Source organism: Malus sylvestris, chromosome 6 (assembly GCF_916048215.2).
Source record: "Malus sylvestris chromosome 6, drMalSylv7.2, whole genome shotgun sequence".
Lineage (NCBI taxonomy): Eukaryota > Viridiplantae > Streptophyta > Magnoliopsida > Rosales > Rosaceae > Malus > Malus sylvestris.
In genome coordinates, this window is record NC_062265.1 from 9,657,946 (window position 1) to 9,682,864 (window position 24,919).

At 37.7% G+C, this 24,919-nt stretch overlaps 2 protein-coding genes across 2 annotated transcripts; both read right to left on the minus strand.

Moving 5' to 3' along the window:
- Positions 1–287: 287 nt before the first annotated feature.
- Positions 288–8,384, minus strand: LOC126626004 (uncharacterized). Its single transcript, XM_050295163.1, has 11 exons — positions 8,019–8,384; positions 7,295–7,345; positions 6,663–6,713; positions 2,384–2,672; positions 2,056–2,300; positions 1,768–1,971; positions 1,609–1,698; positions 1,267–1,380; positions 777–1,136; positions 570–667; positions 288–487 (listed from the first exon to the last, which is right to left on the minus strand). The coding sequence occupies exons 4-10, from the start codon at positions 2,667–2,669 to the stop codon at positions 590–592; spliced, it is 1,377 nt and encodes a 458-aa protein (XP_050151120.1). The 5' UTR covers positions 2,670–2,672; positions 6,663–6,713; positions 7,295–7,345; positions 8,019–8,384; the 3' UTR covers positions 288–487; positions 570–589.
- LOC126625434 (uncharacterized) lies at positions 2,964–6,580 on the minus strand. Its single transcript, XM_050294529.1, has 5 exons — positions 4,305–6,580; positions 3,952–4,227; positions 3,773–3,872; positions 3,234–3,674; positions 2,964–3,146 (listed from the first exon to the last, which is right to left on the minus strand). The coding sequence occupies exons 1-5, from the start codon at positions 6,578–6,580 to the stop codon at positions 2,964–2,966; spliced, it is 3,276 nt and encodes a 1,091-aa protein (XP_050150486.1).
- Positions 8,385–24,919: the final 16,535 nt, after the last annotated feature.

Here is a 24,919-nt window from a genome sequence, read left to right on the forward strand (position 1 = left end):
ATGTCGCAAAAGTTTTCACAACTTATTGCGACACATTTCAAGCGTCGCGAAGTTCTTTTACGACAGCTTTGCGACACAATAGTTAGCGTCGCAATGGCTTTGATGGTGGAATTAAACAAAATATTTGGGACATGTTTGACACGTCGTAAATGCTTTTATCCCTACAATTTTTTTGTTATAAATACAAAATGGTTGGAAATGATATTTGTTCAATGAAAGATTAGTTTGCAATTTATAATCTTATTCACAATCATCCCAAGTTCAAAAGTAAAATAATATATGAATCAAAAGAACTATGCTTTTAGAATTCCTAATAACATAGAAAGTACACCATCCGCATATCCCAATACATATAATCCTACTAGAGTCAAATATAAATAATCTCGTCTCAAAAGTTATGAACATAATTTTTTTTTTTCAAATATGCTCCAACATATTCAAGAGTTTAATTATGATCAAGACTCTTCATCACAATCTCCATGCAAACCTGAAAAATAAGAATTACACAGCCATCAATAACATGTGTCAATTAAAAGTTTAATCTTTAGTATAATGTTTTCTTTACAAACCTTTTATGAAGCAATTGTTTCTATGGTTCTGGGTCTAACTGAGGTTGTTGCTCATTACTCCCATATGTTTCTTGTAGATGGCTTGATGTATTTGGAGCCTATATTTAACACCAACACGACAAATAGAAATCAAAATTGCTCAAATTTTCACACTAATTTATTCTAATAAATTGAAAAGAGAACAAAATCACATTCGAATGTATATACCTGTCCACTTCCACTTGGTGATGTGTTAACATGGAAACCAATATGAGTCATCACGAGATGGAGTTTCGAACTGACTTCACTATACTTGGATCGGAGATCTTCAATTTCAGATTCATGCTTAGCCTTAAGATCATCTATCTTAGTCTTATATTGTCTTTCTACCTCTTCTCGTATGGTGTCCTCATTAACATTGGAAGATCTTGAACTTTGACAAAACACTTGAGATGGAGTTATACCTGTTCCATACATGCGAACACGTCCATATGCATCAGGTCCCATAACTCTAGTAAACACCTCCTCTCGATAATCCTCGTCTTGCTCATGCTCTTCCCTTTCTTCCAAGCATTGATTAAATTGATTCTACAGAACATGACCCAACCAATTCAAATGACCAAAAGATAAAAATAATGCACAACCCAACTAATCAAAACGATGTGAATGTGCAAAGTTTTACTTTGAGTGAAAAATATATAACCTAACTGATACTTACAATAATGTGGCCACTTTCCTCATCGAAAAGGTCTCTGTCATCATTCTTTGTTTTCTTTGTTCTTGTTTTTATAAACATGCTCAACCGATCCGTTTTCTCTCCCTTCTCTCTCATCTTAAGAGCACACAATGTTTAATCAAGTTAGTAATGAAAATTGTTAAATGGAGAAAATAAAAACTTTCCAGCATTTCCATCATGCCGTATTCAAATTGGACCTGGTACAAATGATACCATTCCAGTTTTCCAGCATGGTTTATATATATACATCCCCTGCTTCTATTAGTATTAGTCCTATTGTTAATTATTATCACTTATTACTCACTGCAAAACTAGTGTTCTGACCTCATGTTTCAATTGAGCAAATGAAGTACGACCAGTCCGATGAGGAGCACCTCCATGTGCACGATTAGCCTTATTTGCCTCAGAATATTCCTACACATGTTTAAAGCAACCATAATTCATCACTATTATAAACTTAAAATGTAATTTTTCCTAATTTACCTTTATATTAGGGAGGCCCCAATACTTTACTAGTGTCTTCCATTGATCTGTAGTGACTTGAGGAGGAGTGAAGGATAATCGTTGTTCATCGGTCAAGTATGCGTCATACCATCTTTGCTTAACCCGACACTTCCAATCCCTCCATCTATTGCCAATAACCTTTAAGCAATGAAATTTATATGCATCAGGGACATCTGTGTTATCCTGCAATTATTAGATGATAACTATTAATGAAATGAAGACTTGTGCATCTGAGTAAAATTAGTAAATTTTGTAAGTGTTATTTACCGTGACTTCTTTCCAAATATCATCTAATACATGATCAGGCATTTCAGTCCATGAAACATATGTTAGAGGAACCCTTTGACCATTTCTTGCTATAATTCCAAGTTGTCCACTAAACCTGGTTGCATTTTCTTTGATTGGCTTCCATTTAGAATCAAAATCAATATGAACTTTTGTTCCAGTTCCCCATTCTGAGATAGAAAGAGCAGCTCCTCGACCCTTCCTAATACCTTCAGATTGATTTTCACCTATAAATTATTCATTATAAGCAAAATATAATTTGAATGATTGAATAAAAAACTAGAAAAATTAATGGTCCTTTAGCACAAACCTGTTTTGTTTAATGGAGTTGCCAAAGGCTCATCCCCACAACTAGAGGCAGATGGATTTTGTTGTAGTTGTGTCTCTAATTGAGACTGTGTGCGCCTTGTAATTGGTGGCTGTTGTTGAGTTTGATTCAATGTGATATGCTGAGATGGCCTAGATAACCGAGGCTGACTCGAACTTTGTCCACACTGCTGAGATGGTCGTGCTTGTGACCTACCCATTTTAGCTCTCATTGGAGATGGGGGAATCAATTCCTCCATTGCTTTGCCTCTTCCCCTCTTTGGTGCCATTTTCTGTTGCACTAAAAAAATTAGTACACACACGATGAATCATCATAAAAGATTGATGTAAATAATTCATAATATGTAACCGAGTACCTACCAAGTACCTTATCAAATGCTACTCCCTGTGCACGATTATTAATCTAACATATTTACATATAAGCTATTTTAAGAAGACATGCATTGATAAACATAGTCAATTAGAAGAAATAAAGTAACTAATATAATCAGAATTTCCAAAATAGTGTCACTTGATAACAAGAATTTCCAAGATAATCACTAACTAATACACTATATGGCCAATCATTCTTCCATCTCATTTTCAGGAGGATCATCAACTTCTTCAACATTTGTGTCTACGGTTGCTCCATCCACTCCTTCCCTGACCCAGCCAACATCTTCATCATTCATAAATACAGTTTCATCCAATTGTTGGGGTGCATAGAGCTCTACTTGAGGCACTATTGTTGGGGTGTGGGAAGAATCCTTTGAACGCATATCAAATATATCTCTTACAGTCACATTAACAACAACATGTCAATCTGAATCAATTGGATCCTGTATGTAACAAACTTGCTTTGCATCTCGTGCTAAAATGAAAGGCTCGTCCCCTACAACATTATCTTTGTATAACAGATGATTAAAATTCACTAATGTGAATCTAAACTCATCTTCTTTCATTCCACCAATTGCATCAACCCAATCGCACTTGAACAAAACAAATTTCAAGGCATTGGTATATCGGATTTCAACCACATCTTTCAACACTCCATAATAGGTGACATCACCTGAGCAAGGCCTTTTGTCCTTAACAGTAGCATAGCTCATAGTGTCTGCTTTCGATACAACACCAGAATTTTGAGTGGTTCTACTTTTTTCGCTTTCTTTCGTACGAAATTTGGAGCCATTAATGACATAACCTTTATATCTTCGTGCAAATTGGTCAGGACCATTAGCCAAAGTGATGATGTCTTCAGAAAATACTTCATTATTAGTTAGCCGCTGTGTATCAACCTATATAATATCATTATTATAAAGAAGTCAGAGAGAAGAAAATTTTAATTTGATTGGCCTACATTAAATTTATAGATCTAATGATTGTAAGTACTTACATAATTTTTAAACCATATGTGAAATGTCTCAGTGTGAACTCTTCTGATATAATGACTTGTTTTACGAGGCATTTCCAATGCAAGTATTTCAAGGTGTTGGCTGTGTATATGAGATTTGTTCAGAAAGAAGTGAATTAAGAAGCATTCAAAGTAATAAATATAATTGTGCTTTCACTTACTTTCGAAATGGTGTGATAGCATCTGTGTTGACTAGCACGTGCCTATGTACTTGTGTCCATGTAACTTCATCTAGACGTATTTTAACTCCTTTGGTGAGCGGACGACCATAGTCACTACCACCATCATCATTACGAGCTGGACGAGTAAGCTTTGTTTCTACTTCATTCAAATATCGGGCACAAAAAGTCATGCATTCTTCCATTAAGCGACCCTTGGCAATGGAGGCCTCAGGATGCGCACGATTACGCACATAACACTTCAGTGTTAATAAGTACCTATGTGTATTATAATTAAAATATAATCTAATGAAAGTAGTTAATGTAATAAAAATTACAACTACAATTTTACTAACCTCTCAATAGGATACATCCATCTAAATTGGACAGCCCCAGCAACCAATGCTTCCTCAGCTAGATGGATAGGCAAATGTTCCATTACGTCAAAGAAAGACATTGGAAAAATCTTCTCAAAATGGCAAAGTGTATGCACAATTCGCTCTTGAATATGTTCCAGATCAGACTGCACGTTCACTTTCGAGCAAAGTTGTCTGAAGAAATTAGTGAACTCAATCAATGCTTCAACAACATTCTTAGGCAATGCTCTGCGTGCTGCTATAGGAAGTAATTGTTGCATTAATATATGATGATCATGACTCTTAAGACCCCAAATACTCCGCTCCTTCATGTGTACATGTCGAGAAATATTAGAAGCATAACCATCTGGAACCTTTACTTGCATCAAAACTTTTAAGAACACATCTTTATTGTCTTTAGTCATAGTAAAACAACTAGGAGCTAAGTATGCCTTATTAGAACCTCGTTGCTGAGGGTGCAATGGTTTCCTAATGCCCATTTCTTCTAAGTCACGTCGAGCTTTCAAATTGTCCTTAGTTTTTTTAGCAACACCCAATATTGTCCAAAGGATATTTTCACAACAATTCTTTTCAATGTGCATGACATCGAGATTGTGACGAATCAAATTATGCTCCCAATACGGTAACTCAAAAAATATGCTTTTTTTCTTCCAAAATGATCGATGATTATTACTCCCAACTTCATCTCTTTTCCTCTTTCTAAGATCATCTTTCTTATACTCTGTAAGTACTCCTAGCAACTGTCTTTTCACATCAATACCTGAAATTTTTTGTGGAGCACGTCCCCATTCTCGTGTGCCATCAAAAGACACTTTATCTCTTCGAAACTTATGACTTGTAGGTAAAAATCGACGGTGACCTGTGTAACAATACTTTCTTCCGTAAGTTAACCAACGAGACCGAGTGTTTGTATTGCAACAAGGACATGCTTTTTCACCTCTAGTGCTCCACCCTGATAAGTTCCCATATGCCGGAAAGTCATTGATAGTCCAAAGTAATGTAGCATGTAGTTTAAACATTTGATTCATCGAGGCATCATAAGTAAGTACACCTTCTTGCCATAATTCCTTTAACTCGTCAATCAGTGGTTGTAAATATACATCAATCTTATTACCAGGTCCATGCGGGCCATCTATCAGAATAGACAAGATATAGAATGGTTGCTTCATGCACATCCATGGTGGCAAATTATATGGCATTAGAATAACAGGCCATGTACTGTGAGGTTTGAACATTGTTCTAAATGGGCTAAAACCATCTGATGCTAGACCAAGTCTGACATTACGAATTCCACTAGCAAAATCTGGATACTTAGCATCAAAAGCTTTCCATGCAGGTGTATCAGCAGGGTGCCTTAGCACACCATCATTAATACGTTCCTCAGCATGCCATTTCATAAGCGAAGCAGTTTTGGATGACATAAAAAGTCTTTGCAATCTTGGCTTCAATGGAAAATATCTTACTTGTTGAGCAGGTATTTTTCTATCCCCACTCACACCATTGTTAATTTGGCCTTCAAATTTCTTGTATCTGGATGTGTGGCAGATGCCACATAATTCAAGCTCCTTATCCTCATTTTTAAACAACATACAATGATTAGGACATGCATCCCATGTCTCGTATGTGAAGCCCAGGTCCTCCGTAATCTTTCGAGCATCATTATAAGAGTCTGGTACGTCTATATTGGGAAAAACTTCTTTCAGAAAATTTAACAAGATTGTCATTGAACTGTCTGTCCATCCACCAAGTACCTTTATGTGTAATAGCCGAACAATGAATGACAATTTAGTAAACTTTTCACACCCCGAATACAAAGGACATTCTGCATCTTGTAGCAATTTGAAGTACTTTCTAGTTTCATCATTTGGCCCCTCACTGTGTTCATTTTCTGTTGACTGATCATTCTCCATATTAGGATCCACATTTGAATGGCCAAATGCCTCTTGTACCATTCCAAACATATCATCAACAAAAGCTGATGGAGTGTTATTCCCAATACCTTGTTCTGAATATAATGGTTGGTTTGTTTCTCCATGATGAATCCAATTTCTATAATTTGGCATAAACCCATCAACTATTATATGAGCTTTTGCTACTTCCCTTGTAACAAAGTACCGATTGTAACATTTTTTGCAAGGACAATAAATCCTTGTATGACCCTTGTTGTTATCAAATGCAAACTCCAAAAAATGTTCAAGCCCATAGTTAAATTGGTCAGATGACCTGTCATTTAAATCTATCCAACTCTTGTCCATACCTAATGTCATCCGAAAATAATACAAAGAAAGTAAGTAAAATTAATCAAAATTTTATTTAAAAGGAGGATATAAAACATACCGAACTAAGCACCCTTGATCTGATCTCTATAGTTAATCCAAAATATTTGAACTACAAAAGAAATGTCAAACACTAAGCAATATGAGATAAGTTGTCAATCCAAACTATTCCAAAAACAATATTCTACTTTAACACAAAAGAATATGCATTAACGCATGATAATGTGTGAGCTCGGAATAGGCGATACACATACAGAGTTATCTCAACATTCATAATGATAATACTAGTTATTAAAAAAATAAATAATAAAGGGAAGCAATTGAGTTTTAAAAGGTGGGCTTATATAATATGAGTTGAATGGGTAATTAGACAAACTCTAGGTCTGCCATCAACTATCACTTAAAAATTAGATAAACTCACTACTAATCCCCATCATTCACCTACCTAACACATGAACTAGCTAGGAATGGGTAATTAACAATCCAAACGGTCATATTCTTGGGTAGCAAATACGAAATACATATCCAATTCTTCATTCAATGTATCCTCTGAACTTTGGGCAACTTGACTTTTGCATATGATACTCAAAGAAAATATATCCAGAATTTCAAGGAGTGTCACAAATAAGAGATTACTCCAAGGTAAACTTTTAGTCAGCACACAAAAAAACAATCCTACATCATCCACTTTACCTTGTGCGAGGGCCTTCTCCAAGATCTTCCCAATCTATGGAAAAGCAACGCCTGTAAAAGGTACACTCTAATCATTCACCATATTTTTAAGGAAGAAGAAGAAGCCAAATATTGTTGCAAATGCCAACAAAATTACAAAAAAAAAAAAAAAAAAAAAAAATTGGGCAAGATGTCCACGAATTAAAAATAAAGGCACGTACAAAATCAAGAAGCACAATCCCCCTAAAGATAAAGTATCTGCAAAGACACCAAATATTTATCAAGAAGCACAATCCCCCTAAAAATCAATTACTATTTGTGCTGTAAACATATTAAGAAAACAGGGTTTGTTTTTAACTAAAATTTTCTGTTTGTGCTGTAAACATATTAAGAAAACCTGCAGCCCAGAACGCAGGCGTTGTCCAGTCCAAACTAATAATTGGAACCAGAAACAGTTGAGGGAGAAAACTAAGGCTGAGGGAGAGAACTAAGCAAGACTTATGGAATCACTTAGCAATCAAAGACGTGGGTTGGGATTTAACAAGGTACTGAGGAAGATGATCAAACCGATTCTGAGCAGAATGGGTGGAAAAAAGAAAGACATCCCAATCCCGGATGCCAAAGACCCTAGGTTTTGGAAGACATTTAGCAGATATGTGCGCCTTTGACAGAAACCTTATAAATCACTTAGCAAGACTTATGGAATCAAAAAAGAAAGAAGATGGAGATGGTTGTAGTGGCTTACCTGAACTCTGATTGTGCTCCGTAACTCTGATACAACTCCAGAATTTTCGATTGAATCTTTGAGAGAAAAGGAAAAGGAAACGGAAACGGTTGAGGGAGAGCACTAAGGCTGCGTTGGGAAAAAGAAAAAAGGAGCGCGCGCGCTCATACCCTAAGCGCCCAATTTGTTCCCGCTCAAACTCTATCCGTCGTTAGGGGCGTCGCAAACAATATGTTTAAGACGACATATATTTCTATTTGCGACATTATTAGCGACGTTACTTATAGTGGTGTCGCAAATATTTTCGCGCTAACAAATACCGCGCTAATTTCCTTTTATTTGCGACGATAGTGTAATTTGACGCAAAAAACGTGTCGCAAAAAGGCCTTTTTCTTGTAGTGTACTTTTCAGCCATTTATGAAATGACTACAGAAGAGGTATCATCACTGATGACCAATGCTGATTGGCTCTAGTGCAAGTGGGAGATTGTTGGAAATATGCCCTAAAACCAATCATATGATGATACTTTACGGACATTTCAAATGTTAAACTAATCTAGTTTAATATATAAAGGGCAAAGATTATTGTTTGAGCCGTCTCATATAAATGTTATATGCTTAAACGATAAAGTCCAAGGAATATGTGATTGGGAGAATGCAATCTAATGAAGTTAGATTAATGAGACCATTCTTTCGTAGACACATCCTAAATGTTCCTGATCATAGGATTACCAATTGGGCATTGACAGTCCGTTAAGATCAGTACGTACTGTGTCTTCTCTCAGGGAGAGTGACTAGTCTCGAGTCATTGGTGTGTGTGACATCAAGACAAGTACGTAGGTGCTCAATAAGAGAATGAGTTCACTGAACGTGATCAACGAAGAGTTCTTATATTCCATGTCACATGAGAACTCATGGTTGGGATAATGCAAAGTAGTCCTTTGACCTGAGGCATCACAGTTGTCTTGTGGTTAAGTCCTTAATCTTTGATTATGTCTAATTCACCCCCTTGGGGTGTCACGGCATCGTTGGGGTTAAGCCACTTAGCTATGGAGACAAGTGAATGCGCAACAAGGGATCTCTAACCTTCAAACAGTTGAGGGAGAATACTCTATGATATGATTTGGAATCTCTGGCCAGAGTATGAATGAGATTGGGGAATGCGTTCCAAATCACATTCAAGGAAATCATATAAGCAAACGATTCACATTGGATAGTAGACATGAGTAAATAAACTATCATGCCAAACAATGTGGTCAAGAGTATTAGATTAGAGAAGGACCGTATTGCATTTGTAATCCCGAACTGAATAGGTTCTCCACCTCTTCTGATTAGCTTGGGTAACCATGATATGCTGCTAGGTGTCACTCATGGTTTGTGGAAGCCCTAAACGTGTGTAATCACTAAAGGGAGAATTGAAAATAGTTTCAATTCACAATCGATGTAAAATGGTTTTAATCGCCCACTACCTCGCTAAAAGGAACCTAATGGATCGCACACCGTAAAAGGTAGAGATTGGAGATTAAACGGAAATGAGTAAGAATGATTAAATGGTTTAATCATTTAATTATGGCAAGGATTAATTAATATGTTAATTAATCAAACGAATAAGTTCGTTAAAGACTTCGGGATAGTTTTGGACCTTAAGGCCCAATGGGCTTCGAACGTCAAGCCCATTAACTTAAATTGTATGACAATTTAATGAATAAAGATTCATTAAAGCCCAAAAGCCCAAACATCCCTAAATGGCCGGCCATATTAGATGAATTAGGGTTTTGGTTGTTTAGGTTACTTAAAGAAGTGACTATATAAATGACTTTATAGCCAAAATTCATTAAGGAAAAATTAAGGGTTTATTTTGGGGGAAAATTGGTGAGAATTGTCTCTCCATTTTCTCTCTAAAGAGGCCAACACCTTGGAGGGTACATCTAGCAATCCTACTACTCCAAGGTCACTCATTTCTTCTACAATCAAACCTTGGTGAAGAGACTTAGAGGTTCCCTATTTTGGGAACTTGGAGAAACCTATTTTTCCATCCAAATCCATGGATCTAAGAAGCAAGGAATGAAGGCCCTATCTCTTTGGGTGATTAGCCTTTGCTTATGCAAAGAGGAATCTACAAAGGTAATAATTTCAACTCACTATGTTTTGAGTTGATTATTGGTTCACCAATCTACTAGGCTTTGAATTTCATGGTAATGTTTTGTTTTTGAGTGCATGCAAGCATGATTCCGCCTTTAATTGTTAATTGCATGCTATATGATGTTGCTCAAATGAACATGTTTTTCTAAATAAATCCTTCATGATCATGTCAACGGCATTCCATCGGAGTGTCCACGGCATTGTTGGGGTCAAGCTATCTAGTCGTGTAGGCATATGAATGCACAACAAGGGATCTCTAACCTTCCATGGTGGAAGGAGAATACTCTAAGATATGATTCTAAAGTCTTTGACCAAAGCATATGAATATGACTTAGGAAGTTTGTTCCAAATCATATTCAAGGGAATCATATAGATATGTATCACATTGGATAGTAGACATGAAACAAACTATCACTTAAACAATGTGATTAAGAGTATTGTATTAGAGAATGACCGTATTGCATTGTAGTTGTAACTGGATAGGTTCTCCAACCAATTCTACTTAGCTTGGGTAACCATGACATACTGCTAGGTGTCACTCATGGTTTGTGGAAGCCCTAATGACTAGCAAACACTAATCATAAAGGGAGAATTGAAATGTGGTTTCAATTCACAATCGATCGTTAAGAGAAACAATCGCCCACTACCTCGCTAATTGGAACCTAATGCATCGTACACCGAGTAAGGGCGATAGTGTAGAAATTAAATGAAATGGATATGCAATTAAATGGTTTAATTGAAGAATTGTCAAGATTAATTAATTAGTTAATTAATTATACGAAAGGTTCGTACTGGGCTTTTAAGTTGGTTTTGGGTTTCGGGGCCCAAAAGTGTTTTGGTCCATAAGGCCCATTATGTTTAAGTTGTATGACAACTAAAACAAAATGGGCAATAAGCCCAATCACAACATATAGGCCGGCCATGGTGAGGAGATGGTGAAAGTTTGCTTAATTGCAAGTTTGCCACTCACCAAAGAAAAGTGTTATAAAAGCAACTTTATAGCTCTTTTCTAATTAGGGTTTTCTTTGAGGCAAAGAGGTGAAACATTTTCTCTCTTTCTCTCTACAAAGAGGCCAGCCACTTAGGGAGATTGATCTAACAATCTCTTCTTCCCTAAGTCATCCATTTCATCTTCACACTTAACCCTTGGTGTGGAGACTTAGAGACACCAAACTTTTGGTGTTTTGGAGATCCTTTCCTTACATCCACAAAGTCCAAAGGAGCACAAAAGGAGAAGGAAATCACAAGCAATATCCAAGGAGCTAGGAGGTGACTTGAAGGCCCTCCACTTGGGTGAATCCCTTGTGTAAACAAGGATGGGCTTCAAGGGTAAAGAAACTCTAAATCTTTACTTCTCTTTAATGTTGTTAAAGAGTTTATTGGTTCACCATATACTAGGCTTTGAAAGTCATGGGTTTTATGAATTTTTTTTTAATGCATGCCTACTTTAAAGTGTTAATAGTTTGCATATGTATTCAAATGTTCTTACTTGTTCTTAGCTAGGACAAAAATTTTCCTTCAAAACTAGGCTAGGTAAGGATAGTGTGGATTAACAAAGAACATAGGCTTAACAAGGCTCAACGGGGTTAAACTTAAACACATAATGAAATAGGGGCACGGCAATTTGGCTTTGGTGGTCACTACACAACTTCATCTTGAATATGTGTTATGCAAATCAATAGCATGCTTTGAATGAAATAGGCATGAGTTCTAGCATTTGGAACTAAATGATGAAACGCCTTCTAAGTAGCAACCAAGCAAAGAATAATGAGATCATGCAACGACTTTGAAAAACAATGATGCACAGATTATTAACTCTCCAAATAAACCTTTAGGCTCAAGTCTCACAAGGTTGTAGCGTTCATTTGAGTTCCTTCCTTCAAGCATGTTACAAAAACTGATTTTTCCTTTATGATTGCATGTGAATTCATAAATTATAACCACAACCAAGCATACACCAAAGAGTAAATCAAATTTTCATCCATGTTTATAACTCTCTTTAACAGTCATGTAAATAAAAACCAAATCCTCATCATTGTGTTGGAAGGTACCCTAAGACACAAATAAACACATAAAAACAACTCTTTTTGGGTTTTTCAAAACAATTTTTCAAATTTTATGAGATTTTTGGATTTTTATGTCAAAACACACTGAAACACTCCAAAACAGCTTAAAAACAGCAAAGAACAACACTATAAGTAATGGGTGATAAACTTCTACGAATTTCATGCAAATCAATTTGGTTACCCCCCCCCCCCACACTTAAATCAAACATTGTCCTCAATGTTTCAAGCATAAACTCACACAAAAACAAGCAAACAAACAAACAACGAATAAACATGACAAGTATAGCAAAGTAAAAACCGAACAGAGTAGAGTTTAAGAATTCAAATCTGGTTTTGGAGATAGATGATCTTGTTGACTTTCCACAGCTTTGATCTCGAACTGGTTTAGAATTCTGAGTGAGGAATATCAGAGTTCCTTGGTTGTGCAGTCTGCATTCTTCTCTGCTTGTTTCTTCTGCACGGCAGGCAGGCACGAGGTAGAGGTGATGGTCTGTTTCTTTCTTCAATCTTTCCAAGTGTCGACCATTTGCTTTCTTTCTCCTTGTCCCTAGCTGAGGTTGAATTAGCACATTGTCTCCACATGCTTCGAGGTATCATTTTCACTTCCCTTATCTGTTCCCCAGGCAGAAGTGGTAGACGAAGAGTAAGCATAAGATGTTGAAGATGAGTACTCGAGAGCAAGGCTAGGTAAGCAATCAGGAAGGGGTTCCAGGCAGTCGGTTCCAGATCGGAAGATTGATACCAAGTGCTAGCTGATTGCTCTCTTTCTCCTTGTCCCGCGGATGAAAACAACGACAAGGAGAAGGACAGGAAGAAAGCATGATATGAGATACTTTTGCTTTCAACCTTCATGATATGAAATACTTTTGCTTTTGATGGGTTGTTTACAGAGGTATCCCAGGGAATAAAGAACACTGAGTGACTCGAGAGGCTTTGTTGGGAAGGCATTCTCGGAGATGAAGAAGGGTTATGTATGTCTGCCTTGCATTGGGAGGTGAAGGTCGACATTTATATGAATTAATAACCGGTACTATTCTTTCACTTTTGTCGACAACCGTTTGATGATTGAATAGTAATCTTCACGTGCTTTCTACGTCACCAGAAATCTTCAACAGATAGCCCGTAATTTCCGCAAGGCTGAGTGTGCATGTGACAGATGCTGACATGTCTGGAAAAGCAAATGCCTCTTTGATATCTGAAATCGGCGCTTCGACAAATTGCCCGTGATTTCCGCACACTGAGTGTGCATGTGACAGATGCTGACACGTCTGGAAAAGCAAATGCCTCTCCGATTTCTGAGCTTGCCTCTTCAATTTCTGAGCTCCGTCGAGTGCAGAGGTTGCATGTAACAAGTGTGGACAAATCTGGAATAGAGGATGGCCCGTGGTTTCTGAGCAAGCCCAGCTTTTGAGAAAGTTAGCGCCTCTTCGATTTTTGAATTGGCCTTTTTGATTTCTAAGCTCGCCTTTTCGATCTCTGAAATCCCATCAAGTGCTGATTTTTATAGAGGATAAGCAGTTCGTTTCTAAGCACACTTGAATTTCTGCCCATAGAAATTCTCTTCATTGCACTTCTAAGATCTCGATTTGTCCGACCTCTTTTTTCTTCAACACCTTTGAAAATGTCTGGCCCCTCCGATCGTCGTTTTGACTTGAACCTTGGTGAAGAGGCATCCATGCCTTCTCCAGACAACATATGGCGCCTATCCTTCATATCCCTTACTGGTCCTCTTACCGTTGGGGATTCAGTGATGAAGAATGATATGACCGCTGCGGTGGTGGCCCGGAACCTTGTCACTCCCAAAGATAACAGACTACTTTCCAAATGGCCTGATGAGTTGGCTGTTAAGGATTCTCTGGCTCTCAATGTGCAGTGTGCGGGTTCTGTGTCTAATATGGCCCAACGTCTATTTGCTCGAACCCGTCAAGTTGAATCATTGGCGGCTGAAGTGATGAGTCTTAAACAGGAGATTAGAGGGCTCAAGCATGAGAATAAATAGTTGCTTAAGCTTGCATAAAACTATGCTACAAACATGAAGAGGAAGATTGACCAGATGCAGGAATCTGATGGTCAGATTTTACTTGATCATCAGAGGTTTGTGGGTTTATTCCAATAGCATTTGCCTTCGTCTTCTGGGGCTGTACCGCGTAGTGAAGCTCCAAATGATCAACCTCCGATACCTCCTCCTTCTGTGGCTCCGCCGACTGTTAATGCTCCGCCGACTACTAAGACTTCTCTTAAGCAGCCTTTGTGAAGGCTCCCTCTTGTATTTTTCTGCCTCCCGTTCATTTTCAACGAATTTTAATGTAAAATACCTTGCATATCTGTCAATGTTTCAAAAATAAACACACAACAAAAACAATTAAACAAGCAACAAATAAAAATGACAATCATGGCAAAATAAAATTGCAGAAAAGGGAAGGTTTTTAGGAACCCAAAACATAGGTTGCCTCCCATGAAGCGCTTGCTTTAACATCTTGCAGCTGGACGAAACTTCCTTTTAAGCTTAGATAGGGCCCACGACATTTAGTAGGATTTCTTCCACAATCTGCCCCACATCACTCTCATAGTATAGCTTCAGGCGATGCCCGTTCACTTTGAATTCGTCACCGTTCCTTAAGCTTTTAACTTGGACTGCACCATGGGGAAAAACATTAGTGACAACTGTTGGAAGTATGCCCACAAAGCCACTCATTTGATGTAATAGCTTTCGGAATACTTAATGTATTAAACTATTATATGTTTAATGAAGGGCAAAGCTTATTGTTAATCACTATTTATTGTATCATGTGTTTAAGCAATAAGGGAATCCAAGGAATGTATTTGATCTAAGAGAGAAGTGATTTAACTAAGTTAGATTAACGAGACCTTTCTCTTATGTTCATTCCTAAAACATTCCTAGCCATAGGATTTCCAATTGGGCATTGACAATCCGCTAAGGTTAGTATGTGTTATGTCAACTCAAGCGTGAGTATGACTAGTCTCAAGTCATTTAGTGTTGGACACTAAGACAAACACATAGGTGCTTGAAAGAGTAATCGAGTACACTGAACAACGATCAAAAGAGAGTTCAAACATACATGTCATGTAAGAACTCGTAAGTTGCAATATGCAAAGTAGTCCTTTGACCTGAGGCATCATAGATGTCTAATGGTTAGGTCCTTGATCTTTGATCATGTCAAAGGCATTCCATCGAGAGTGTCCACGGCATTGTTGGGGTCAAGCTATCTAGTCATGTAGGCATATGAATGCACAACAAGGGATCTCTAACCTTCCATAGTGGAAGGAGAATACTCTAAGATATGATTCGGGAGTCTTTGGCCAAAGCATACGAATATGACTTAGGAAGTATGTTCCAAATCATATTCAATTGAATCATATAGATAAGTATTACATTGGATAGTAGACATGAAACAAACTATCACTCAAACAATGTGATTAAGAGTATTGTATTAGAGAAGGACCGTATTGCATTGAAGTTGTAACTGGATAGGTTCTCCAACCAATTCTATTTAGCTTGGGTAGCCATGACATGCTGCTAGGTGTCACTCATGGTTTGTGGAAGCCCTGAAGATTAGCAAACACTAATCTTCAACAAAGGGAGAATTGAAATGTTGTTTCAATTCACAATCGATCGTTAAGAGTAACAATCACCCACTGCCTCACTAATTAGAACCTAATGGATCGTACACCGAGTAAGGATGAAAGTGAAGAAATATAAATGAAATGGATATGCAATTAAATGGTTTAATTGAAAATGGTCAAGATTAATTAATTAGTTTATTAATTTTACGGAAGGTTCGTATTGGGCTTTTAAGTTGGTTTTGGGTTTCGCGGCCCAAAAGTGTTTTGGCCCACAAAGGCCATTATGTTTAAGTTGTATGACAACTAAAACAAAATGGGCAATTAGCCCAATAACAATGACAAGGCCGGCCATAAGGGAGAGTGGATGCAAACTTGAATTAATTACAAGTTTGCCACTCAAATGTGATGTAGTATAAAGTTAACTTTATAGCTATTTTCTCATGAGGGTTTTCTTTGAGGCAAAGTGGTGAAATATTTTCTCTCTTTTCTCTACAAGGAGGCCGGCCACTTAGGGAGGATTTAGCTAGCAATCTTTCTTCTCTAAGTCATCCATTTCATCTTCACACCTCATCCTTGCTGTGGAGACTTAGAGACACCAAACCTTTGGTGTTTTTGGAGATCCTTTCCTTACATCCTCAAGGAGCAAAGGAGCACAAAAGGGAAAGAAATCACAAGGAAGATCCAAGGAACTAGGAGGTGACTTGAAGGCCCTCCACTTGGGTGAATCCCTTGTGTAAACAAGGATGAGCTTCAAGGGTAATAAATATCTAAATCTTACCTTCTCTTTAATGTTGTTAAAGAGTCTTATGGTTCACCATTCACTAGGCTTTGAAAGTCATGGGTTTTAGAATTGTTTTTTAATGCATGCCTACTTTAATGTGTTAATAGTTTGCATGTGTGTTCAAATGTTCTCACATGTTCTTAGCTAGGACAAAATTTTTCCTTCAAGTGGTATCAGAGCCTAGGTCTAGTTTATGGTGAATCCCTTTGGGTTTTGTGATTTTCATGATTTGTGATTTAAATGTTGTAAATGTTACAATCTTTGTTCTTGCTTTTGAATATAAATTTTGCTTGAAAATTTAGCATCTCAAATGTTATAGATGTAGTTCATTTAAGCATGAATATTGGAACTAAAATTTGGTGCCATGTGTGTTGGGAAATTCGGCCAAATCCAAAGGGTGGATTTTTGGGTTCATGTTTGTCTTGTTAAAATGGTTTTAAAGTGACTTTTGGAACCCCTAAGTACCCTAGAATATTAACCCTCTTTTGTTTTGTGAAAATTTGAGGTTTAATGAGTGAAAACATTCATGGAGCTCTTATGAGTTTTCATGTGTGTTCTTCAATGTTCTTGAGTTTCTTACCAAGAACAAAAGGGTTTGGAATTTTGATTCAAAGTGTTTGGTGTTTTTCATAAAGTTTTGGTTTATTTATGATGGGTGATGGATTATTGGTGAGGATGATAAATGCTATTAATGTTTCACAAAACATTTTTCTTACAACCCATCCCATTCACCTTTATCCTCACCCACCTATTCCACTTGCATGCACCACTTGCATAAAACCCTTTCACACTCTTTTTTCACTTTAAAACCGGCCAACCCCAAGTGGGGGTGATTTTGGGCCTTTTATGCAATTACATAAAGTTTTGATACTTTTGTGTTTTTGTATTTTGGCCCATAAGTTTACGTTTTTACGTTAAGGCCCAAAAACTCTAAAGGACAAATTGTTTTGTTCCTTTATTGATGTTTTTGTTATTTTTAAAAATTTTGGGTTCTAATTGTAATTACATGAAGTTGTGGACTTTTGTGTTTTTACAAAGTGACCCCAAAAGTTTATGTTTATTAAATAATGGCCCAATTGTTGAGGCCATTGTTTTTGGCCCAAATAAAATGAGAACAAAATGGTTTTGTCTCTTTAATGAGAATTGGATTTTCATTTCAATTAGTTCCATTTAAATCAATTCTATGAATCCGAAAACCAATTGTTTAAGTTGCTTTCTTAGTTAATGTGATTGATTAAGAAAAAGGTGATTATAAACCAAAGGCCTTGATAATTGAGCTATGTGATTGGCCGCTTTACATTATGAATGTTTGGGTTTAGTAGTTTAGATTTGAATGTAATTTGATTAGTTCAAATTTGTTGTAAATGGACATAAGTCCATCAAATGTGTTGTAAAAGGGCATAAGCCCTTCTCTTTATTTCAAGTATTCCTTTTTGTTTATATGTATGCAAATTGGAATAGTTGGGTCCAACGCCCAATAGGAAATAACGGTTTAATTGGATTAAACGCGTAACTAAAATCAACAACTAGCTACCTTAAACCCAAGGTCCAACACAAGGCTCGTGTTGGATCAAATCAAACGGTTCATAATCATCCTAAGACCTAATATGACTATATAGTCCATATGATGATGCAAAGCATTCGTTAGTAGTTCCATGTAGTCTCGCTTGTTTCATCGAAATAGTGGGAGTATTATATACTACTAAATCATATTAACTTGGACCAATGGTTGTGATAGGCCCAAGTTCTTTTAATAAGATTAAAATGTAATTGATGTAGCCCAACACTACTCCCTCAACAAAATGAATATTAAGTTGATAAGCGAGAGATGTTTTGAACATGTCTTCCTAGGCCTTCCACCGTGGTGGGCTTCAATCGTTTGTGACTCATACGCCGTATTCGTCCAGTTCTGGGGTATGCAAAGTATGTGCTTACATTCAGTAGAAGCCTATAAACATATGATGAAGTGAAGGTGGGCAACGAGTATGGTCAATATGATATTCTTCTGTGGCCATTCTTGAACCCCTACTTGAACTAGCATGGTGGGAATGACTTAACTAAGTGCAATTGTGCCAATAAGATATTCTTCTGAGGCATCATTCACTAGAGGCCAAACTAGATGGGTTATTACAAAAGTTGTAAATGGCTAAAGCGTTATCCTCTCATCATTATTGTTGCTAGCCAATATGATATTCTTCTGAGGTGGGCTTGGTAATGGTGAGTCTCCCATACCTCGCTAAGAGTTCAACATAACTCTCAAATTCCATTGAGGGATGTGGAATTTTCCAAAAATAGTGGGTGGTACTATGTGATTTAAGACCCAATCAAGTAGTTTTAAAATCAACAATCTAATACGATTTCTGTTATGTTATGTAGTTAACGACATGCCTAAAATTACACCCACCATTATACTTGACAAAAGGGGCCTTAGGGGCCAACGTTTCCTTGCTTGGTATCGCCACATTGAGAATGTCTCAAAGGTGAAAGACATATTGTATGTGCTTAAGCAATCCCCTTCTCATGTACCTCCTACGAAACTAGCTTCAAAGGAGGAGTGTCAAGATTATGCTAGACACTATGAGGATGACGTACAAACCAAATGCTTAATCCTCACTTCACTTAGTGAGGAGCTTATGAAGCTACATAAACACATGGACACTTCTTGTGCCATGGTTGAAAGTTTGCATAAGATGCATGACATTGAGACAAGTAATGTACGATTCTCAAATGTTTGTAGTCTAATGAATGCCAAAATGGCAAAGGGGACATCGGTCCATAAACATGGACAAAAGATGGAAAAGATTTTTCAAGATCTTGAAAGTTTAGGAACTTCAATCGATGGGAAAATGGCCCAAGACTTTTTCCTTGCATCTCCCTCGGATGATTTCACTAAGTTTATTGTAAACTATAAAGTGAATAGATTCGATCATACTTTAACCGAGATGATTGACATGTGTTGTAAGTTTGAAAAGGGTTTCAAAAAGGACAATGGGAGTGAGAATGCAATAACAAAGAAAAGGTTGCATAAGAAGAAGGCAATAAAATCCAAAGGAACATGCTTTCATTGTGGAAAGGATGAACGTTGGAAGAAGAAATACAGGGTGCGTATTGCGAGCCTTATGACACGAACTTTTGAAGAGATTATTTCCGTCATAGAGAGTGCTTTTACAGTGAGCTCCAATTCCTGGATATTTGATTCAGGCGCTAGTCAACATATCTGTAATACGATGCAGGGACTAGCAGGGAGCAGGACACTACGCAATGGGGAGATGGTTGTGCGAGTTGGGAACGGCACTAAAATCTCTGCAAAAGCAATAGGCACCTACATGCTTAAACTACCCTCTGGAGAAGTCCTGGAACTTAAAAATTGTTTATATTTTCCTTCATGTATAAAGAATTTGATTTCTATCTCTAAGCTTTTACGAGATGGGCACTCAGTATTGTTTGACAAAATGAGTTGCACTTTATACTTGAACGGTCGTATTATCTCTCATGGTAATATGATAGAGGGACTTTTTCACCTAGAGATGAATAGTGGGATGCACTGTATTGAAAACGGGAATACCTCAAAACCCAAAAGGGCTAGAGAAGAAGTTAACCAAGAAAGGATGTGGCATCTTAAACTTGGACATGTGAACCTTGATAAAATTCGCAAGATGTCGAAAGACGGATATCTCCGCCCATTAGGTAATGACCAGATGGGTACTTGTGAATGTTGCTTGAATGGGAAGATGACCAAATCTCCATTCACTGGGAAAGGAGAGCGTGCCACTGAAATTCTAGGGTTAATCCACACTGACATATGTGGACCTATGTCTACTACGTCGAGAGGAGGCTTCTCCTACTATATCACATTCATCGACGATCACTCTCGGTTTGTCTATGTGTATCTGATGAAGTACAAGTCAGAATCCTTTGAAAGGTTCAAAGAATTCAAGAATGAAGTTGAGAAGCAAATTGGAAAAATCGGATCGAGGGGGTGAATATCTAAGTAATGAATTCCTAGACTACCTCAAGGAGTGTCGAATAGTATCACAGTGGACTCCACCAGGAACTCCTCAACATAACGGAGTTTCTGAATGGAGAAATCGAACCTTGATGAACATGGTTCATTCTATGATGAGTTCCGCTGACTTACCAGTTTCGTTCTGGGGATATGCACTGAAGGAATATTTTGTGAAAACAAGTTCATTTAAGCAACATCTATAAGCATGCAATTAACAATTAAAGGCGGAATCATGCTTGCCTGCACTTAAAAACAAAACTTTAACCATGAAATTCAAAGCCTAGTAGATTGGTGAACCAAAACTCAACTCAAAACAAAGTGAGTTGAAATTTATACCTTTGTAGATTCCTCTTTGCATAAGCAAAGGCTAATCACCCAAAGAGAGGGCCTTCATTCCTTGCATCTTAAATCTATGGATTTGGATGGAAGAATAGGTTTCTCCAAGTTCCCAAAATTGAGAACCTCTAAGTCTCTTCACCAAGGAGAGATTGGAGAAGAAATGAGTGACCTTGGAGTAGTGGGATTGCAAGATGCACCCCCCAAGGTGGCCGGCCTCTTTAGAGAGAAATGGAGAGACAAGTTCTCACCAATTTTCTCCAAAACAAACCCTTAATGAATTTTGGCTATAAAGTCATATTTATACCTTTATTCATTTGAGTGGCAAACTTGTAAATAAGTCCAAGTTCACTACCCTAAACAATATGGCCGGCCATTAGGATATTTTGGACTAATTGGGCCTTTGTGAATCATTATTCATTAAGTTGTCATACAACTTAAGTTAATGGGCTTGACGTTCGAAGCCCATTGGGCCTTAAGGTCCAAAACTATCCCGAGGGCTTTAACGAACTTATTCGTTTGATTAATTAACATATTAATTAATCCTTGCCATAAATAAATGATTAAACCATTTAATCATTCTTACTCATCTCCATTGTTTCTTCAATCTCCACCTTACACGGTGTGTGATCCATTAGGTTCCTTTTAGCGAGGCAGTGTGCGATTAAAACCATTTTACATCGATTGTGAATTGAAACTTAATTTCAATTCTCCCTTTAGTGATTACACACGTTTAGGGCTTCCACAAACCATGAGTGACACCTTGCAGCATATCATGGTTACCCAAGCTAATCAGAAGAGGTAGAGAAAACCTATTCAGTTTGGGATTACAATTGCAATACGGTCTTTCTCTAATCTAATACTCCTGACCACATTGTTTGGTTTGATAGTTTATTTATTCATGTCTACTATCCAATGTGATTCGTGTGCTTATATGATTTCCTTGAATGTGATTTAGAACGACTTTTCTAAATCTCATTCATACTCTGGCCAGAGATTCTAAATCATATCATAGAGTATTCTCCCTCAAACGGTTTGAAGGTTAGAGATCCCTTGTTGCGCATTCACTTGCCTCCATGACTAAGTGGCTTAACCCCAACGATGCCGTGGACACCCCGATGGGGTGACTTTGACATAATCAAAGATCAAAGACTTAACCATAAGACAACTGTAATGCCTCAGGTCAAAGGACTAATTTGCATTATCCCAAACATGAGTTCTCATGTGACATGAGTATGAGAACTCTTCGCTGATCGCGTTCAGTGAACTCATTCTCTACTGAGCACCTACGTACTTGTCTTGATGTCACACACACCAATGACTCGAGACTAGTCACTCTCCCTGAGAGAAAACATAGCATGTACCGATCTTGACGGACTGTCAATGCCCAATTGGCAATCCTATGATCAGGAACATTTAGGATGTGTCTACGAAAGAATGGTCTCATGAATCTAACTTCATTAGATTACATTCTTCCAATCACATATTCCTTGGACTTTATCGTTTAAGCATATAACATTTATATGAGACGGCTCAAACAATAATCTTTGCCCTTTATATTAAACTAGATTAGTTTAACATGTAAAATGTCCGTAAAGTATCATCATATGATTGGCTTTAGGGCACATTTCCAACATGCACTACAAACAGGAGCTTATTTGCTAAATAGAGTGCCTTCCAAGTCAATTCCACAAACGCCATATGAGATATGGCATGGCAAAAGCACAAATCTTAATCATATTAGGATTTGGGGTTGTCCGGCTTACGTAAAAAGGCTTGAAGCTGACAAGCTTGAAGCAAGATCAGTTAAGTGCTATTTTGTGGGGTATTCCAAACAGACTTTGGGATACGAATTCTATAACCCTGATGACCAGAAAGTCTTTGTCGCCAGAACTGCTATGTTCCTTGAGGACGAATTCGTTCTCAAAGGAAGTAGCAAGAAAACGATAGAATTGAAGGAAATTAATGAGACTAATGATGAACCACAAACAAGCACTCGACAAGTTGACAACCCTGTTCCTGAACCCCTAGCTCCACGTAGATCTGAACGGGTTAGTAAGCCACCTAAGAGGTATGGCTTAGATAATGACTTAGGGGAATTGCACCTTCTAGGTGACAATGACATAAAGGAGGACCCTAGAGACTACACTGAAGCAATGTCCGACATTGATTCAAAGAGATGGCAAGAGGCCATGAAATCCGAGATGCATTCCATGTATCAAAATCAGGTCTGGACTCTTGTAGACCCTCCAGAAGGTATAGTACCTGTTGGTAACAAATGGGTCTTCAAGAGGAAGATAGGCGTTGATGGGAACGTGGAGACTTATAAGGCTAGACTAGTAGCCAAGGGTTATAGGCAATGAGAAGGGATTGACTATGAAGAAACCTTCTGTCATGTAGCCATGATTAAGTCCATTCGGATTTTGCTTGCTATAGCTGCGTACCATGATTATGAGATATGGCAAATGGACGTGAAGACGGCCTTTCTGAATGGCTACCTAGAGGAAGAGCTCTATATGACTCAACCCGAAGGTTTCGTGTCCAAGTCTGAAAAGGCTAAGGTATGCAAGCTTCAAAGGTCCATTTATGGACTTAAGCAAGCCTCCAGAAGCTGGAACATTCGTTTCAATACTAAAATCAAAACGTTTGGTTTTACTCAAAACGAAGACGACAATTGTGTTTATCAAAAGGTCGTTAGGGATGCAGTTGTATTCCTAGTGTTATATGTAGATGACATATTACTATTCGGGAATGACACTGCAGTACTTTCTTCTGTAAAAGTGTTGTTGTCCAAAACCTTCCACATGAAAGATTTGGCAGATGCATCTTATGTACTTGGGATAAAGCTCTATCGTGATAGATCCATAAAATTAATTGGATTATCCCAATCTATGTACATAGATAAGGTGCTAAGTAGGTTCCAGATAGAACAATCTAAGAAAGGTCTTCTTCCTGTAAGACATGGAATTCACCTTTCTAAGTCCATGGGACCTAAGACTCCTGAAGAGATACGGCAGATGAGTGCTATTCCTTATGCTTCCGCCATAGGAAGTCTCATGTATGCCATGATATGCACAAGGCCTGATATCGCATATGCTGTGAGCATTACTAGTCGATATCAATCTAACCCAGGATCAGAACACTAGGCAGCTGTCAAGACGGTCCTTAAGTACTTAAGAAGAACTAAGGACATGTTCCTTGTTTATGAATGAGCAACAGAGTTACGAGTGGAAGCCTATACAGACGCAAATTTCCAATCTGACGTCGATGATAGAAGTTCCAACTCCGGATATGTATTCACTTTGAATGGTGGGGCTGTTAGCTGGAAAAGCAAGAAACAAGATGTAATTGTTGATTCCACGACAGAGGCAGAATATGTCGCTGCAGCTGAAGCTGGCAAAGAAGCGTTCTGGATGAAGAAGTTCATCACTGAACTTGGAGTGGTTCCAACCATTACATCACCAGTAACTTTGTACTAGTGGGGCGATAGCTCAAGCCAAGGAACCCAGGGCTCATCAAAAGAACAAGCATTTTGACAGTCGCTTTAATATCATTAGAAGATATGCTGCCGAGGGGAAAGTCAACATCCTCAAAGTTGCCTCAGCAGATAACGTATCAGATCCACTGACAAAGCCAATGTCTCAAATACAACTTGACCGCCATATGGAAAAGATGGGTATTAGACACATGGGAAGGTGACTTTAAGAGTAAGTGGGAGATTGTTGGAAGTAAGCCCACAAAGCCACTCATTTGATGTAATAGCTTTTGGAATACTTAATGTATTAAACTATTATATGTTTAATGAAGGGCAAAGCTTATTGTTAATCACTATTTATTGTATCATGTGTTTAAGCAATAAGGGAATCCAAGGAATGTATTTGATCTAAGAGAGAAGTGATTTAACTAAGTTAGATTAACGAGACCTTTCTCTTATGTTCATTCCTAAAACGTTCCTAGCCATAGGATTGCCAATTGGGCATTGACAATCCGCTAAGGTTAGTATGTGT

What these genes read in the sequence shown, in the direction of transcription:
- LOC126625434 (XM_050294529.1), bottom strand. Translation starts at nt 6,580, where the DNA reads ATGGACAAGAGTTGGATAGATTTAAATGACAGGTCATCTGACCAATTT. An exon ending in GCTATCACACCATTTCGAAA is followed by an intron (nt 3,873 to 3,951) that starts GTAAGTGAAAGC and finishes TCATATACACAG; the next exon opens with CCAACACCTTGAAATACTTG. An exon ending in TAGCACGAGATGCAAAGCAA is followed by an intron (nt 3,147 to 3,233) that starts GTTTGTTACATA and finishes ATGCGTTCAAAG; the next exon opens with GATTCTTCCCACACCCCAAC.
- LOC126626004 (XM_050295163.1), bottom strand. Translation starts at nt 2,669, where the DNA reads ATGGCACCAAAGAGGGGAAGAGGCAAAGCAATGGAGGAATTGATTCCC. An exon ending in AACTCCATTAAACAAAACAG is followed by an intron (nt 2,301 to 2,383) that starts GTTTGTGCTAAA and finishes AATAATTTATAG; the next exon opens with GTGAAAATCAATCTGAAGGT. An exon ending in GGGGCCTCCCTAATATAAAG is followed by an intron (nt 1,699 to 1,767) that starts GTAAATTAGGAA and finishes AAACATGTGTAG; the next exon opens with GAATATTCTGAGGCAAATAA.